The 18,344-nt window shown below is 37.7% G+C and overlaps 1 protein-coding gene across 6 annotated transcripts in view; it reads left to right on the top strand.

Annotated features, from left to right (window-relative positions):
* MBTPS2 (membrane bound transcription factor peptidase, site 2) overlaps nt 1–18,344 on the top strand; it is a 105,940-nt gene that overhangs the window by 21,532 nt on the left and 66,064 nt on the right. For all 6 annotated transcript variants that reach the window (XR_001111550.2, XR_001111549.2, XM_012477483.3 and 3 more), the window contains 4 exons: nt 7,615–7,733; nt 8,654–8,834; nt 17,340–17,434; nt 17,798–17,993. Coding sequence is in view for 4 of the 6 variants with exons in the window: in XM_012477483.3 (XP_012332906.1) it covers nt 7,615–7,733; nt 8,654–8,834; nt 17,340–17,434; nt 17,798–17,993 (591 nt within the window). In the remaining 2 variants the exon portion in view is untranslated. The remainder of the gene's footprint in view (nt 1–7,614; nt 7,734–8,653; nt 8,835–17,339; nt 17,435–17,797; nt 17,994–18,344) is intronic.

The following is an 18,344-nucleotide window of genomic DNA, read 5'->3' as shown; positions in this document are numbered from 1 at the left end:
CAGCCAAATATCTTATATAATCTTTAAGTGGGAAAGGCTTAATACAAGGAAATATTTGATCACACAAAAAATTAAAGTATCTATACAAGCAAAATGACGAACCACACCAAACAACAAACTGGGAAGATATAATTATAATACTTGTTACAAAGGACCAAATTCCTCAATGTATAGATTATAAATAATACCATATGCAAATTAGTAAATAAGACAATCAAAAAATAAGCAAAGATATAAACAGGCAATGGAGAGGAATAAGTAGTTCTCAAGAAAATGAACTTTCATTTTTCACCCAGAAGACTGGCAAAGAGTAAAATTATAATAGCATCCAGTGTCATTCAGAGAGTGGAAAAATGTCAATTATGAAAGTATAAATTAATGCAAACTCATTGGAGGTCAGCTTTAACGTACATATTTTTGACTCAACATTTCCATTTCTAGGTAATTTTTCATACCCTTGAGATGCATACTTAACTAGATGCCTAACAATGTAAGCAAAGCTGTGTATTGCAATATTATATGAAAAGGTCAAAACAACCTAAGTAATTAATAGTAAGAAACCTTATAAATAAATTGATACTTTAATAAAAATTGATTACTCTGTAGCAGTTATAATGGAATTGATATGAATAAACTGATATGAAAAAAGTCCAAAATATATAAATTAAAAGGCAAAATAGGGTGTGATGGCTCACACCTGTAATCCCAAAATTTTCAGAGGCTGAGGTGGGAGTTTGAGGCTGCCATGAGCTGTGATTGCTGCACTGCACTCCAACCTGGGCAACAGAGCGAGACTGTCTCTTTTTTAAAAATCCACAAAAAAGCAAAATATAGTATAATAATTTGATACCATTGGTGTTTTTAAATGATTTATCTGTATATAATAGAAAAGATCATTTACCTAATAAGTCCTAGACCATACTTTGTCTGGCTATTTCTAGAATTTAACAATTTACAACACTTCAAAAATTTAAAGCCGGGCACAGTGGCTCATATCTGTAGTCCCAGCACTTTGGGAGGCCAAGGCGGGTGGATCACCTGAGGTCAGGAGTTCGAGACCAGCCTGGCCAACATGGAGAAACCCTGTCTCATTAATAAAATATATATATATATGTGTGCATGTATGTGTGTATGTATGTATGTATATAAAACCGGCTGGTGCAATGGCTCACCCCTGTAATTCCAGCACTTTAGAAGGTGGAGGCAGGAGGATGGCTTGAGCAAAACAGTGAAACACCCATCTCTCCAAAAAAAAAAAAAAAAAACCTCCCAAGCATGGTGGCACACACCTGTAGTCCCAGCTAGAGGCAGGAGAATTGTTTGAGCCCAGGAGACGGAGGTTGCAGTGAGCTGAGATCACACCATTGCACACCATCATGGGCAACAGAGTGAGACTGTCTCAAATAATAATAAAAATTTAAATTAAAAAGACTTTAAAAACTATAAAAGTGTCTTGAAAAAAGTTTTTAGAAAATTTGCTGGTTTATACTCTTGAATAAATTATTACACATGTATATTCATATATATGCTGGTGTGGGCGGAGAAAATCTGAGTAATAAATGGAAAATGGTAACAGTATGTTTACTGTGAGTCATGGGGCTGGTGGTTGAGAGATGGTATTTAGGAAAGATGACTTTTACTTTTTATTACATCTATATTGTTTGGAATTTTTATTGTCAGCTTGTATTTTTTAGTAATTTTTTAAAAGCCAATTAAACACTTTTAAATTAATTTCATATTAGGTTTAAAATGTACTAAGACTTCTTTTTCCTTAAAATTGGTATCTAATGTACAAAACTAAGACTAAAGGAGGCTATATATCCCCACCAAGGGTTCACACACCTCTTTCTCTTTTTTTGAGATGGAATTTCACTCTTGTTGCCCAGTCTGGAGTGCGATCTCAGCTCACTGCAACATCCACCTCCCAGATGCAAGCAATTCTCCTGCCTCAGCCTCCCCAGTAGCTGGGATTACAGGCATGTGCCACCAACCCAGCTAATTTTATATTTTTAGTAGAGATGGGGTTTCTCCATGTTGGTCAGCCTGGGCTCGAACTCCCAACCTCAAGTGATCCACCCACCTCTGCCTCCCAAAGTGCTGGGATTACAGGCATGAACCACCGCACCCGGCCCCACCTCTTTCAGAGCTTATTAACTGATATAGAACTAACTAGTCCTGCTATCCCAAACATCACGTAGCCCATCAACTTCTCATTCCCAATTGTGAGTTGTCAGCCTAGTAGACAACTAAACAGCTCTGCCCTGCTTTCTTTCCCAGACAAGAAGGCAAGGTTAGGGGTGGGAAGGAGATGCTTATCTTGCCCTGAAGTAAAGATGGACAAATTCAAAGATTTGGACTTGTATGTAATAAGAAGAGTTTAGTATTGTATTCCCTGCTAAATGTTTGTTGAGCTGTAAGCTCACCCTGGTGCAGCCATCAAAGTGGAAAACAACATGGGAAACCTGTGTGTTCTCCAAAGTTTAGGGATGTACATAAATTATGTATTTAGAGGGAGAGAGAAATACATGTATACCCTCTTCCTACTTTATTGGTTTTTTTTTTTTTTTTTTTTTTTTGAGACGGAGTCTCACTCTGTTGCCCAGGCTAGAGTACAATGGCGCGATCTCAGCCCCCCGGGATCAAGTGATTCTCCTGCCTCAGCCTCCCAAGTGGCCGGGGTTACAGGCGCCCACCACCGTGCCTGGCTAATTTTTTATGTTTTTAGTAGAGACGGGGTTTCACTATGTTGGCCAGGCTGGTCTCGAACTCCTGACCTCATGATCCACCTGTCTTGGCCTCCCAAAGTGCTGAGATTACAGGCGTGAGCCGCCACGCCCAGCCCTACTTTATTGGTTTTAAATTTAGGAATATAATTTCATTGCTTCTAAAATGTCTTCCAACTTCCATGTAAAAAGTCCAGGGCATTATTTAAATCTAGTTTTTTTGTTTTGTTTGTTTGTTTGTTTTGTTTTTTTGAGACGGAATTTTTCTCTTGTTGCCCAGGCTGGAGTGCAATGGCATGATCTCGGCTTACTGCAACCTCCGCTTCCTGGGTTCAAGTGATTCTTCTGCCTCAGCCTCCCAAGTAGCTGGGTTTACAGGCGCTTGCCACCACACCCAGCTAATTTTTTTTGTATTTTTAGTAGAGACAGGGTTTCACCACGTTGGCCAGGCTAGTCTCGAACTCCTGACCCCAGGTGATTCACCGCCTCGGCCTCACAATAAATCTAGTTTTATAATGCTACTTTTAAAGAGTTGCCTATATGTAGGCCAGGTGCAGTGACTCACGCTTGTAATCCTGTAGGGTCCAGCCCTACAGGGTCTTGTTACAGGTGTGGAGATGAGAAACTGTGGAAATAAGAGACATAAGACACTGAGAAAGAGAAAACAGAGTTTGGGCATGGAGTCCGGCGGTGGCCCCAAGTGCCTGGACACTCTGACTTTTATTGAGTACAAAGCAGGGGGCAGGGTAAGTAGGGTGAGATAATTGTGGTCACTGATAGGGTCAGGTAAGTCACGTGTCTTGGAGATAGGGGGCCCAGGTCTTTCAAGTAGCTGAGGCAAGGAGAAAATCTAATACATCAGCACTTTTCTCATACTTGTCAAGAAAGAACAAAGACATTAAGATTTATGTAACTACGACTGATTCTTATCTTTTAAGAAAAAGAGTAACCAGGTGCAGAAGGAGTGTAAGAGTGGACAAGGAATGTGACCACTGAAGCACAGCATCACATAGAGACAGTTAAGCCCCTGGATGTTTGCTGGTGTACCTGACAACTGTCAGACCTACCACAAGAGCATGGAGAAGCAGAGTTTTCTCCTAACTAACTCCCCCGAGGAAGGAGACGTCTCAGACATTTTGGACGTCTCTTTCCCTAGCTGACTAAGCAGCGGGCGATTCCCCAGCTCTGGCGCTGCTGCACAGCTGAGGGGCCTTCCAGCAGCCTTTATGCGGGCGTGACAGAGGGCTTAGAGCATCTTGCCTTAGGATCACTTTGTTCACATTGTCACCTCAGTTCCGTGCTTCATAACCCAATAATCATTGGTAAGATTAAAAGATTATATTGAGTATATATATATTTCTGTGATTACATATGAATATGTGATTATTCATGGTTATATATATAGGAATAACTATGTAACTATATCTCTAATTCTTTTTTAGCTCTATATTCATATGGGAACAGGCTAAGGCTTCAGACCCTTGCCTCAGCACTTACAGGGTCTCCCACAGGATCTCCCCCCGACATAATCCCAACACTTTGGGAGGCTGAGGCAGGCAGGTCACTTGAACTCAGGAGTTTGAGACCAGCCAAGGCATCATAGCAAGACTCTGTCTCTACTAAAAATACAAAAACTTAGCTGGGCATGGTGGTGCACGCCTGTGGTCTCAGCCTCTCAGGAAGCTGAGGTGGGAGGATGGCTTGAGCCTGGGGTTAGAGGTTGCAGTGAACCAAGATCGCACCACTGCACTCCAGCCTGGCGGGATGACAAAGTGAGAACCCTGTCTCAAAAATAAAATAAGTTGTATATGTAATAGTTTTTTACTTTTTTCTTTTCTTTCTTTTTTTTTTTTTCTGAGACAGGTATCACCCTGTCACCGAGGCTGGAGGGCAGTGGTACAATCATGGCTCACTGTAGCCTTGACCTCCTGAGTTCAAGTGATCCTCCCACATCTCAGTCTCCCAAGTAGCTGGCACCACAGGCATGCACTATAACACCCAGCTAATTTTTGCATTTTTTATAGAGAGGCAGGTCTTGCCATGTTGCCCAGGCTGGTCTCGAACTCCTGGGTTCAAGCAATCCACCTGCCTAGGCCTCCCAAAGTGCTGGCATTACAGGCATGAGCTACCACACCGGGCTATTTCTTTTTTTAAAAAACGATGAAATACATACTGATTTTGAAAACAGAAAGCCACTAAATATATGTCTGAGATTTGGTGGAGAAAAAAGAGAGATGAGATGGGATACTAAATGAAAGTGTTTAAATTTTGAATTTTGGTATAAAGCATTTTTAGAAGAGGGATTAAACAATACCTGCTGTCTGGTCCCAAGTGAAGAGTAGATTGCTTAAAAAAAAATTCTCAGCCGGGCGCAGTGGCTCATGCTTGTAATCCATAGCACTCTGGGAGGCTGAGGCGGGCAGATCATGAGGTCGGGAGTTGGAGACCAGCCTGGCCAACACAGTGAAACCTCATCTCTACTAAAAATACAAAAATTAGCTGGGGGTGGTGGCGGGCGCCTATAATCCTAGCTACTCGGGAGGCTGAGGCATGAGAATTGCTTAAACCCAGGAGGCAGAGGTTGCAGTGAGCCGAGATTGCACCACTGTACTTGAGCCTGGGCAACAAGAGCGAGACTCTGTGTCAAAAAAAAAAAAAAAAATTCTCTATGCTTTGTTGCTAAAAATCCCTTTAAATACTGGAAGTAAAATTTGACCTTTCTGATTCCATACTTAAATGTTTTTAAATCCTTCTTAAATATTGAAAACTCTGTTCTTATTTATATAAGCCCGTTGTAAGTTTATTTAAGAGCAAAGTAAAAAACATTGGTGACTGTAAAAGTGATGTTGTGATTATAGTAAGCTGGAATTTAAACTTAGAACACAGTGTAAGCCTTGCCAAGTTGATAGTTTACATTCTTTCAGCTATAACTACTCTGGGTTATTCAAGGAATAATGAGTTGTTATTTTACTTATTCAGTTATCTGGTGACCTGTAAATTATTTCTGTGTGTTAGAGAATTAAGGTAGTTGTGTTTTCTTTTTAATTGCAAACCACACTAAGCATAAGTAGGGCTCGATTGAGGTAACTGTTAGCCCCCACTTAATAATAATCACTATGGGTACCTTGCTGCCTTGATCACAACCATAGATTTCCTTCTCCCTTGACCTATGATATATTTTTTTTTTGAGACAGAGTTTTGCTGTGTCACCTAGACTGGTCTCAAACTCCTGGTCTCAAGTGATCTTCCCACCTTGGCCTCCCAAAGTGCTGGGATTACAGGCATGAGCCGCTGTGCCCAGCCCCATATTTTTAAAACCTGAGTTACCCGTATTCTGACTTTTCTACTGTTGCCCCAGTCTCACTCCTTAGTATATAAACCAGAATAAAGGTGGTCCTCACTTCCATCTAAGCCCTACTGTTGTGGATTTAGAGAAAATACAAATCTGTACTGAGAGACGTAGAAGTTTTGAGTAAACAGATGCCATGTTCCTGTGTCAGAAATGTAAAAGTGTGGATTTACCCCTAGTTATTGCAGTCTTTGTAGTGACATTAGAAATCCTAATTTGGGACGGGTGCGATGGCTCACACCTGTAATCCTAGCACTTTGGGAGGCTGAGGCAGGCAGATTACCTGAAGTCAGGAGTTCAGGACCAGCCTGGCCAACATGGTGAAACCCTGTCTCTACTAAAAATACAAAAAAATTAGCCAGGCATGGTGGCAGGCGCCTGCAGTCCCAGCTACTCAGGAGGCTGACGCAGAGATTGCAAGGAACTGAGATTGTGCCACTGGGCAACAGAGTGAGACTCTGTCCCCCAAAAAAACAAAAAAATGAACGAACGAAAGAAAGATAGAAAGAAATCCTAATTTGAATAATATTTGGTGGTTGTCAAAATGATTCTCAAATTTATCAGAAAGGTTAAGAGGGAAGTAACAAAAATAAACAAATTGGAAGTATTTATTTACTAAATACTGAAATATTAACTACTATCAGCAGCTTTATTGTCATGGGAATAGTGGAAAAGAATGGAAAATGCAGAAGCAAGCCAAAGAATAGATGAAAATGTAGTGTAAATTAAAAGTTGCATTTAATTTAGTAGGGAAAGAATGCATTACTCAGTAATTATTAGCTAAACATTTGAATAAAATTAATTACATTTATCAGTCATACCATACACAAAAATAAATTCCAAATGGTAAAATATTTAAATGTAAAAATAAAACTATTTAAAACCATCCTTCCCCACAAAAAGAGTGGTTATTTACATAATGTTAGGAGTGAGAAAGTCTTCCTTTGCATAGCTGCAAAGGTCAAATATATGATGGAAAAGATTTGTGAATTTGACTACATAAATTTTAGGGTTTTTTAAAAAATATATATATCAGTTTTCTTATGGTTTGTTGCTTTCTACTCTGTGATATGATGTAAAATACATGCTCGGTTTGTTCCACCAGTATTATTCTGCATAATAGTTTCTTAAAACAACCTCCTTTTGCCAAATGCCATTTGAGTTTCTGTACCCCTGTTTAGCAAGAATTTTTTTAATTTGAATGTACTAGAGATTTCTTTCAAAGATCACAAATATGTTTCAAGTAGTGATATATGCATTTTCTGAAAAGAGGGTATGGTTAATTCTGTCAGTATAAAATCATATCAGCATGTGGTCTTCCTAGTGTGGTATTAACATGCCTGTTTTAGATTTCAATGTCTGAAATGAAAGTGACTTCTAATTGAACATCTGTCTGCTCTACTAATAAGCAGATATTTTTGCCTCATTGCTTCTTCTGATCACTTTCTTAATTTATCAGAATGCCCAAGTGTTGTGAGGTCGAGCTACTTATATCATTCCTGCCTCTGGTTGAGCTTACTGCTTTTTTCTTTCTCTTTCCAGGTATCTGGCATAATTTTGTCCTTGCGCTCTTGGGTATTTTAGCTCTCGTTCTCCTCCCAGTAATTCTCTTACCATTTTACTACACTGGAGTTGGGGTGCTCATCACTGAAGTTGCTGAGGTAAATAATGGATTACTCAGGGCATTCTTTCATCAGATGTTGTGGTGTAATACTTAGCATTTAATCAGGAAATTTTATTCAAGATCTCCTCATATATAAAATACTCAGTTTCTTCTGAAGAAATTACTGTAATCCTTTCAAATCTAACAAATAAATGTTGGGAAACACATTGCATTTTTAAAGTTTCATGAAAATTGTTTTTGTCCTGATACTGTACTTAGAAAGATCGTATCAAGATTTTCTACCTGTAGTTTATTAGTAAAATGCATCATTTACCTTTACCGTTTATTTTTATATCTCTGCTTTTGAGTCAAATGTCTTTACGCCTCCTAAGTAGTAAGAAAGATGAAACCCAGGCCATCCAGCTGTAACATTTCATAGGGGTTTAAGTTAATGTCTTCAACTCTGTATTTCAGTCCCTTAGACAGTAACTGCTATGATGGTATCAAATCTTCTATTCAGACATTAGGAAGAGGAAAATTACCTTTGTGAGCAATTGGCTTATATATACCTTTTACTGATGATATTGTCTGCATATTCGGGATATGTCAGGACTTGTCTTATTGTTTTATGTGTTAAGGATATAGGAAAGGAAAGGCAGTCTAATGATACTTTCACCAAAAAAATTTTAATTAGCAGTTTGGGAAAAATTTTTATCATTTTAGTCTTAACAGTCAGCAAGCAAGTCTTTTTTTTTTTTTCAATTGTAAAAAAATCAAGATCTTAGAGAATTTGGGAAAAGCAACTGTAATTATTGGGTTTTATTTCAATTTTCTAGGACTGTGTCTTGAATTCAAAGCTGGATTATTTTCTGCATTTAAAATAATCTACTTAATTAACTCAGTGTCTTTATTATTTGCTCAGATTAATCATAGCTTGTCTTCACGTATTATCTGATTTGGTTTTACCCTCTTCCCAAGGACTCTCCTGCCATTGGACCCAGAGGCCTTTTTGTGGGAGACCTTGTCACCCATCTACAGGATTGTCCTGTTACTAATGTGCAAGATTGGAATGAATGTTTAGATACCATCGCCTATGAGCCCCAAATTGGTTACTGTATAAGTGCATCAACTTTACAGCAGTTAAGTTTCCCAGTTAGAGGTGTGTATATTTCCTCAATATACTATAATGCTTCAATCACCAGTACCTGCCATTCACTAATCCTTAGACCATGTCTATACATTTATTCTGTTCTAATCTTTTTAAAGCAAATCAGTAAATAGGTTCAAACTAATAGACATTTTTCTTGGTAAGTTGGATGCTAATATGTATGTTTCCTTTATTATGTATTGTTGTTGAACTTCTAACTATTTTCATAATATCATATTTGACTTTTAGGACTCTAATACTTTCTGCTTTCAAAACACTTAAATTAAATCATAGCTGGGCTCAGTGGCTCACGCCTGTAATCCTAGCACTTTGGGAGGTTGAGGTGGGCGGATCACTTGAGGTCAAGAGTTCATGACCAGCCTGGCCCACATGGTGAAACCCCATCTCTACTAAAAATACAAAAATTAGCAGGACATGGTGACGGGCACCTGTAATCTCAGCTACTCGGGAATCTGAGGCAGGATAAGTGCTTGACCCTGGGAAGTAGAGGTTACAGTGAGCGGAGATCGGGACACAGAGTGAGACTCTGTCTCAAAAAAAAAAAAAAAAATTCAGCATTGAAGGTCAATCATAACTAATTAACTAATTCCAATAATTAAATATCCCCAATATAATATTATCTTTATGCATGTGTGTAGATATATTATAGTACTTTAATTTATACTTTTATAACTGAAAAAGGGAATATAAGTAATAAGAACCAGTTCTACTTTGCATAAGCTTATGTCAGAACTAAACAACTGTTAGTTAACAACTAAATGTACAAAAATCAAAGCATAAACATTCTGTATTCATATATTGTTAGCCCAACACAGGCATGCAATAAGGAAAGATTAAAAGAAATAAAAGGAACTTGGCAAACAAAAAAACCTATCTGGGATTTAGAAAAATTTCCCTTACTTCTTAAAAATTCCCTTAATACCTAAACTTAAACAGTTCTAGTGGTAGCTGTGTGGATGTTGGCATGTCTGAATCTATCTGGAGTAGAGTTATTTTATGTATTTTATCTGGCATGCATCCTAAGGAAGTTATCTTGGCTTCCAAAAATATCCTGTGAAGTCAGATACGTTGCTCTGTGCAGCAGATGACAGAGCTGAAGCAAGTTTCTTCTCAGATCCTGCCAAACTTATTTTGAGTTCTTTCAGTTCTGAAAAATCAGCTTCCCAATTCTTTATACAAAATCAGCTTCCCAATTCTTTATGCAAAATCAGCTTCCCAATTCTTTATACAAAATCAGTTTCCCAATTCTTTATACAAAATCAGTTTCCCAATTCTTTATACAAAATCGGTTTCCCAATTCTTTATACAAAATCAGCTTCCCAATTCTTTATAAAAGATTCTTTATACAAAATTGAAGGTGTTAGAAAATAGAAATTATGCTCACAGACTGTATCTTTAAGTGAAAAAATATCCTGATACTTGTCCATATCTATTGGTGTAGGGAAATAAGACCAATAATCAAGAATAGTTTTACTAAAGTACTGTGTGCAACACAAGCAAAGTAGTAAGAAATGATTTTTTAAAAAACTTTTTAAAATTTACTCTTCCATGTATAACCCATTTGTAAGAACCTTTTTATTATCAAAAATGTTTAGATACACATAAAAGTCCCGAGAATAGTATAAACAAGCCTACATGTATCCTTCTGCCAGCTTTGGCAATTATTAACATTTTGCCAATTTTTTCATCTAAGCAGCCTACTTTTAGGGGAAGTATTTTAAAGTACATCCCAGGCAACCTATCAATCATCCATAAACTTTCAGCCTGACTTTAACAGATGATAACTTATTAAACATGAACACAATACTGTTATCATTCCTAACAAAGTAACAGTAATTTCTGATATCTAGTTGGTATTCAGTTGTTTCTAATTCTTTTTATTATAGTTGATTTAAGTTAGGATGTCTTCTAAGACTCTTTTAATTTGTAATAATTCCCCTTGACCAGTTTTTGAAATGTCATTTTTTTGTTGAAGAAACTGAGTCATTTGTTTTGTTGAATTCCCTATATTCTGTTTTTTTTCTGGTTATATCTTATCCTCATGATGTCATTAACTTGTTTAGATGTCTTCCAGTTTTCTATAAACTGTTAATTAGGTCCATGGCCTTGATTAGATTCAGAATTCTTTCCTTTTTTTGGCAAACACACTTCATAAGTGGCACTTGGTACTTCCTGTGGCATCATATTGCATCTGGTATCTATTGTTCTCTGTTTTAATGATGTTAAGATTGTTAAGTGGACCAATCTGTTTCTTTAAGATTGAAATATTTATAAATTTTCCCCATTCTCAAGAGCCTCTTACCATCTTCCAAACTTTTAAGATGACAAAAGGTTGATATGTAATCCACATGTGTTCTTCTTTAAAGAAATGATCCATTATTTCCCACTTCTTAAGTCCTTTATCATTATCTTCTGGTTTCTCTAAATTTGTAATGTAATATGTATTGAATTGCAAAAACCAAAGTGACACACTAGGTAAAGTTCTCTGCAATAGGATTGTTTTACTTAGGATATCTGCATTTTCAGATGTTTACAGTCCTGTCAGGCTGTAAATAAAAATTTTCCCTGAAATACTCAGAAACTCTCTTCTTATTAACTGTTTGAGTATTTCTCTGTTATGGATCATGTGCTACATTTTGGAGGTATTTGTTTAAATACCTAAAGCAAATATTACTCTTTCTACACTAAAATCAATCCAGAAGTAATTCTTTTTTTTTATTTTGCCAAGCCTCCCAGCTCGAGAGTAATTCTTCAATATCTATTTTGTCTCAGTATACACGTTTATTTTACATGATTACTATATCTGATAAATCTGTGCCTCTAAGCTTTTGAAAATAGAGCACGTATGCTTAGCCAGTTTAAAGGAATATTAATGTCTGTAAATGTCACTTAAAATATATACTAGGGCTGGTCTAAATGCAGTTGTGGTTACAATCAATTGATCACAACCAGTTACAGAATTCTTTGTTCCTTCTCTACTCCTACAACATCACTTGACTGGCCTTATAAAAAACATACTAGATTAGTTTTGATGGCTGGCTTAGCCACTAGGGCCATGGACATTTAAGAAAGCTATGGATTGATGGTATTTTAAATGTTTCTAGGTAATTTTGTTATCCTTCATTATAAGTAGTAATAAAAGCTATGGTCAGATATAGCAGTACAAAGTGTCCAGTGATCTAAAAGTTATTTATGTTCAGTTTAGAGTAGAATTCAGTACATATAACTAAATGCTAGGAATTTATACCCCTTCAGAGCAATAAAGCCACCTTGGAAAGATAACACCCTGGAAGTGCTTGTAAACTGTCTCCACCAATTATCTCTAGCCTCTTATTTCATACCCTGCCTCTCCCAGATGCAGTATTAGATTTAAACTCTTTGAAGATTAAACGGCCTTTTGGGGAAACTCCAAGAAGGACACTGAGTGAGGGCTTAGAGCCCTTTGCACCTGGAATAGATCTCTGGGTCAGAAGAGAAAACATGCACTCTTCCCCCATTCATACTGAAGCCTCTGCTTTTAGGATTGCTGACTGTCCATAGGCTACTCCGTGATTTAAATAGAACTGAAAGTTACAGACACTAACTAGCATGGCTCTTTTGGGGGACTATTTTCCTAACAAGTACTTTGCTTCTCTCTTTATTTTGAGGGAGGTACTCCTCATTTCATGTATGCATAAAGCTAAATTCCTTTTTGATAAAAGCATTGAGTAAGAAAAGCTGTCCTTAGCAAGTCCAGCATTTGAACTACATTTTAAGGTACACAAAACAGAATGCTAAGGCAACTGCTGCTTAAAATGAGGCTGTGAGCCCAGGCTCAGGCATCTACCCTGAACACTTTACATTCCTATTCAAAGGAGGTGAGGGTTTATTTCCTTACCTGCCTGGCAACAGAAATATTAAACTGTCTTACATATCTTTAACTGAAGTGAGAGAAGACCCTTCTTGACCCAGTTTAAGATAATAAAAGGAAAACTCTGGGAATCTTTTCAACAAACTTTGAGTACTCAGATTGTTTTTATGTCCAAATTGCCCTAATATTTGAAAATAAAAAAGGCTTTTTTTTGTCATTATGGGCATCAAATGATGGTTCAAGTTTTCTTTGCTGTCCTAAATTGAAGAGTAAGAGTGTGTATATGTGTGTGTGTGTGTGTCTGTGTGTGTATTTTTTTTTTTGTTTATTTATTTTTGAAACAAAGTCTGTCTCTGTCACCCAGGCTGGAGTGCAGTGCTGTGATCTCGGCTCACAGCAACTTTTGCCTCCTGGGTTCATGTGATTCTCATGTTTCAGCCTCCCAAGTAGCTGGGATTACAGGCGTACCACCACACCTGGCTAATTTTTTTTGTATTTTTTAGTAGAGACAGGGTTTCACCATGTTGGCCAGGCTGTTCTCGAACTCCTGACCTCAGGTGATCCTCCCACCTCAGCCTTCCAAAGTGCTAGGATTACAGGCGTGAGCCACTGCACCTAGCCCTGTGTGTGTGTGTGTGTGTATGTGTGTGTGTGTATGACTACTTGTTACTAGGCAATGATGGCATAAAGTCAGCAATAGAAATAAAAATAAGTAGGCTTGGTTCCCTGCCTTGGAGCCCTAGCTATGTGTTATATATTTAACAAGCTAGGGTAAGAAAATTGTTCAGTTCCTATTAGAGATATAGAGAGTGGTAGGCACTGTGAACTAGCGATTGAAAAAATCTCTTCTCTCCAGCTTTATTCCACAGTCACCTCTGGTCTAGACCATTCTTTGTAGACTGGACTATTTCTGTGATTATCCTAGGGCTCACCTTAGGGTACATTCACAATATAGTATACAAGTTCTCCCCATAGTAAAATTATGAAACTTTTCTGGCCTTAAATTTTTCTGATTGTCTCCCCTACTGGGGATATTTAAGGGACAATTCTAATCTTCTAGAGTTAAATTGAACCCAAAAATTCCCCTGGGGACATCCTATTGCAATCCTGAATACTCCTTCCAAAGTAGAATTGTAATTGTATTGGCCTCTCGTAACTGATAAAAGTACATGAAAGTAAAAATTATCTGTGTCGCACCCCCCATCTTATAGATTAAGAATCAAGTCACAGAAACTGGTTAAGTAACTTGTTCTTTATGTGACACAGTAGAAAAGATTCTAAAATTAAATATGTTTAAGCCTACAACTTTTTAAAATATCAATAGAGAAATATCAAGTGCACTTCTCACATGGAAACAAAATATTTAACTCTTTATTGGGATATTCTGTATGTCAGGAGGTACTTAATCTTGTCAGGGAGGCCACAGCGATGGATTTCTGTTTTGCTTAGAATAAATGCCACAAGAAGAAGCCCTAAACCAGAGATTGCAAATTGGTGGTAGCCTCCAGGCCAGATCCAGTCTTAGCAGATGTATTTGCTTTGGCTTACTCAGTGTTTTTTATTTTTCCATTGGCTGCCAGTGTTTAAACTTCAACAGACTTCACATGAAGGTCCAGATTTCTGGTTTCTGTTGGACCAAAATGGAAGATCTGTCGATTCTGGGCCCCAGATTGAGTGGCCTGGCTGCTAATCCCCCTAGAACAGAAATGTGTTTTCTAGTTCATCACAGTCCCCACCACTTTCCGTTTTGTTTTTTTTTTTTTTTTATACGATCCACTTATTTATTTGGTACCTGCTTGGCCCATTTAAGCATTTATATTACCAAACATGCTGTACCAACAGCGATAATAAATTCTTGACTTCCAATTCCGTATTATACCCAGTCCTCTAAGACAAGTTAGCAATTAAGCATCAGCTGTAAACATTTTAAGATCATTACTGGTACAGAGGCAAGTGGCATAGAACATCATTTATGTATTCAATGTATATTGAGTAATCCACCTTATATAAGACACTGAGAAACCTTTCCCTTAAGGAGCTCACAGTTTAGTCAGGAAAACAAACCATACCCACATTATTACAGTACAAGATGAAGTTGAAGTAATGACAGGCAATATTGGGAAATGACAGTCTTGACTGAGAAGATGAAGGCAGGTTTCACAGCATTAGCCCTTGAACTGGCTGTCAACAGTGAGTTTACTTTTAGGAGGTCAAGATAGACATAGACCTCAGCACCATCGAATAGAAGGTGGTCAAGGAACTGCCAGTAATTCAATTTAGCAAGAGAATCATATGAGATAAGGTAGTAAAAAAAAAAAAAAGTAGCCTAAGTTTTAGGCTATGAATTTTAGACTTTATTTGGGAACAATGCAGAGTCTAAAGCTTTGGATTAAAGAAATTACATTCTTGGAGTTATATATCGGAAGTTTAATCTGAAGCATTTAGCATGTAGGACACATTTGCATACGATAGCTAGGTAAAGAGCAAACAGACTTGTTACAGGTCTGTTTAGATGGGTTAGGTGAGAAGGAATTAGTCTGTACTCAAGTGGGAATAGATAAGGAGAAAAATGAGGAGGAGGTAAAAATCCGTGGGACTTGGCAATCTGATCAAAGAGAACACTGAGGGTTTTAGCTTGGATTGATTTTTCTAAAACAAAATTCCTAAACAACTGTTTACCTTATACTTTACCATTAGGGCTGACAAATGATTATAGGCTAGGGTTTGTCTGTGCCATTAGATGCTCATGGTCTGCTTTAATATTTTAAATACTCCACACTCAAAATTAAATACCCATTCAGTTATGATAAGAAAACAGAACAGTCCAGGTGCAGTGGCTCATGCCTGTAATCACAGTACTTTGGGAGGCCGAGGTGGGTGGATCACTTGAGGCTAGGAGTTCAACACCAGCCTGGTTAACATGGTGAAACCACATTGCTACTAAAAATACAAAAAAATTAGCTGGACGTGGTGGCGTGTGCCTGTAATCCCAGCTACTCAGGAGGCTGAGGCAGGAGAATCATTTAAGCAGGAGGCGGAGGTTGCAGTGAGCCAAGGTCATGCCACTGTATTCCAGACTGGGCGACAGAGTGAGACTCTGTCTCAAAAAAAGAAAGAAAACAAAATTACCCATGCAGCCAATCATCAGTTAGTTTCCTTTGCCTCTGTTTGGTTCTTTGCTATGTTTTGGCCAAGGAGAGAGAGTGACAACATATTGCTAGAGGAAATCCAGTGTAACCAATACAAAGATGTCTTCCTCAAACAATAGAGTAAAACAAAAACAAAAAACTATTTTAAAATAAGCAAAAACTTTTGGCTGAAATACAAAATCTTTATAAAATTAAAATTACATTGCATATCAACTAACATTTTCATGCTAAAGTGCTCCTGAAGGCACTCTTGTAATAGAAAAGCTTTTTGTAGTACTGAGAAACAGGAATAATTTGACTCATGAGTCTATTTTCATCAGCACATCTGAATATGGTAGTTTATATTCAAGATTCAAATTTAATTGGTCCTTGCCACCCATCAATTTACGCTTTACCAGTTTGATGTGTTGGAGTGCAGCAAACATTCCCAAATAAATACATGAAACCATTTTTTGTCCCACTTATATAAGTGACTTAATTCCTTATTCTGCTCCCAATGCCAGTAAAGCAGTCCACCAAAGAACTTTAAAAAAATAAATACATAGGCCAGCCACAGTAGCTCACGCCTGTAATTCCAGCACTTTCAGAGGCCGAGGTGGGCAGATCACTTGAGGTCAGGAGTTCTAGACCAGCCTGACCAACATGGTGAAACCCCGTCTCTACTAAAAATACAAAAATTAGCCGGGTGCGGTGGTGCATGCCTGTAATCCCAGCTACTCGGGAGGCTGAGGCAGGAGAATTGCTTAAGCCTGGAGGCAGAGGTTGCAGTGAGCAGAGATCGCACCACTGTACTCCAGCCTGGGCGACAGAGCGAGAGACTGTCTCAATCAGTCACTCACTCAGTCAATCAATAAATAAATAGAACAGTGGCAACAGAGCGAGACTCTATCTAAATAAATAAATAAAGGGAATGAACAGTTGCCCCATTGCTGTTGTCTTCCCAAAATGGTAACTGGATTACTGGTGTACAGGCAGATATGTACACATCTATGGATCAAATTGGGCATCCCTGGTTCTCTAGGGGGAGCCCCAAAGTAAGCCTGGGGATAAAATCGGTATTTCAATAGAATGAGGATGTCTTGGACATCCTCTGGCCCCCCCTGTTTACCACTACCACAGTGCAGGGCTTCAAAGGTAATGTTGAATCATCAGCATTCAGGCACATAGTAGCAGTTCATTAAATGTTTGTGCCTGAACAGCGGGACTTATTGTTGTGAAACCTACTGAGACACTGCAACTCCAGCTTTGTGGGTAGGCCAGTTTATATGAGGACAACTAACCTAGGGTAACTGCTGCTTCTTGATTTAAAATTGAATGGATCTCTTTTGGTAATATAAAATCAAACTGCAGCAAGTAGCCCTCAAGCTGAACTCTGAATTGTACAGTTGCTTCTAAATTCATATGCCATTTTACTTATTCTTTTTGTCTTAAAGGCATTTTTTGTTACAAATGTACTTTTATGTAAGAGACTCTAATAAACAGTATATTTCTCTTTAGTATACAAACGGCTAGATGGTTCAACCGAATGCTGTAACAATCACAGCCTCACAGATGTGTGCTTCTCCTACAGAAATAATTTTAATAAGCGTTTGGTAAGTTGTCCCTGAAACAGTCTTGCTTGTCTGATATAATTACTACAAAATAAGCATATACAGCTAAAATGGAATCTGGAAATTTCTGTCTTTTGCTCTATTTGTATCATTCTATTAAAATCTCTACATTTCACATGTCACATTTCATCTGAAAATCTTTAAAAATTTATAGTGATAATATCTTATTTTGTCCAAGTGGGGTACTTGAATCTATTTTATAGTAGGTGCGCATTTAGATGGCATTTCTTTTATATGAACCTCATTCCTGATATGCTAGGTGCATGAAAGACATTTAAGGAATGCAACTTAGGTTTTTCTTAATAAATCATTTCAAATATTGACTGATTAATATTTTATTTATAGCATACATGTCTTCCTGCCCGGAAAGCAGTTGAAGCGACCCAAGTTTGTAGAACCAACAAAGACTGTGAAAAAAGCTCAAGTTCAAATTTCTGTATAATACCTTCTTTGGAAACTCACACTCGCTTAATAAAAGTGAAACACCCACCTCAAATTGATATGTTATACGTAGGACATCCTCTGCATCTTCACTACACAGGTGAGTATTTTTGTGGTAGACCCTTAGAAAATCATTAAGATCACATATAGTCTCAATGGTAGAAACTCACTACCAGTCCTTGCATTAACACATTTATTATAAATTTGATCATTTATCAAAGTCTTGTTAACTTGCTCTTAAGCATTAAGTGAAACTTTTGCAGTGGGAAGATAATCTGAACTTATAAAGTAAAATGGAGCTGAATCCATGCCTGCCTATGGAGAGTGACATATTTTTCCTTCCCTACCATTTATGCCCAGGTCAAATAGGTGATCTTTCAGGTGTCCTCTGAGAGTTTATTAAGTTTATCCAAGCTCCCCAAAACAGTGGCAAAAGCAACATACCATAGAG

The sequence above is a fragment of the Aotus nancymaae genome, unplaced genomic scaffold (genome assembly GCF_030222135.1).
Source record: "Aotus nancymaae isolate 86718 unplaced genomic scaffold, 86718_ANA_hifiasm-v0.15.2.pri h1tg000058l, whole genome shotgun sequence".
NCBI lineage: Eukaryota > Metazoa > Chordata > Mammalia > Primates > Aotidae > Aotus > Aotus nancymaae.
The sequence above is the reverse complement of the archived record's forward strand: the minus strand, read 5'-3'. Positions and strand labels throughout refer to the sequence as shown.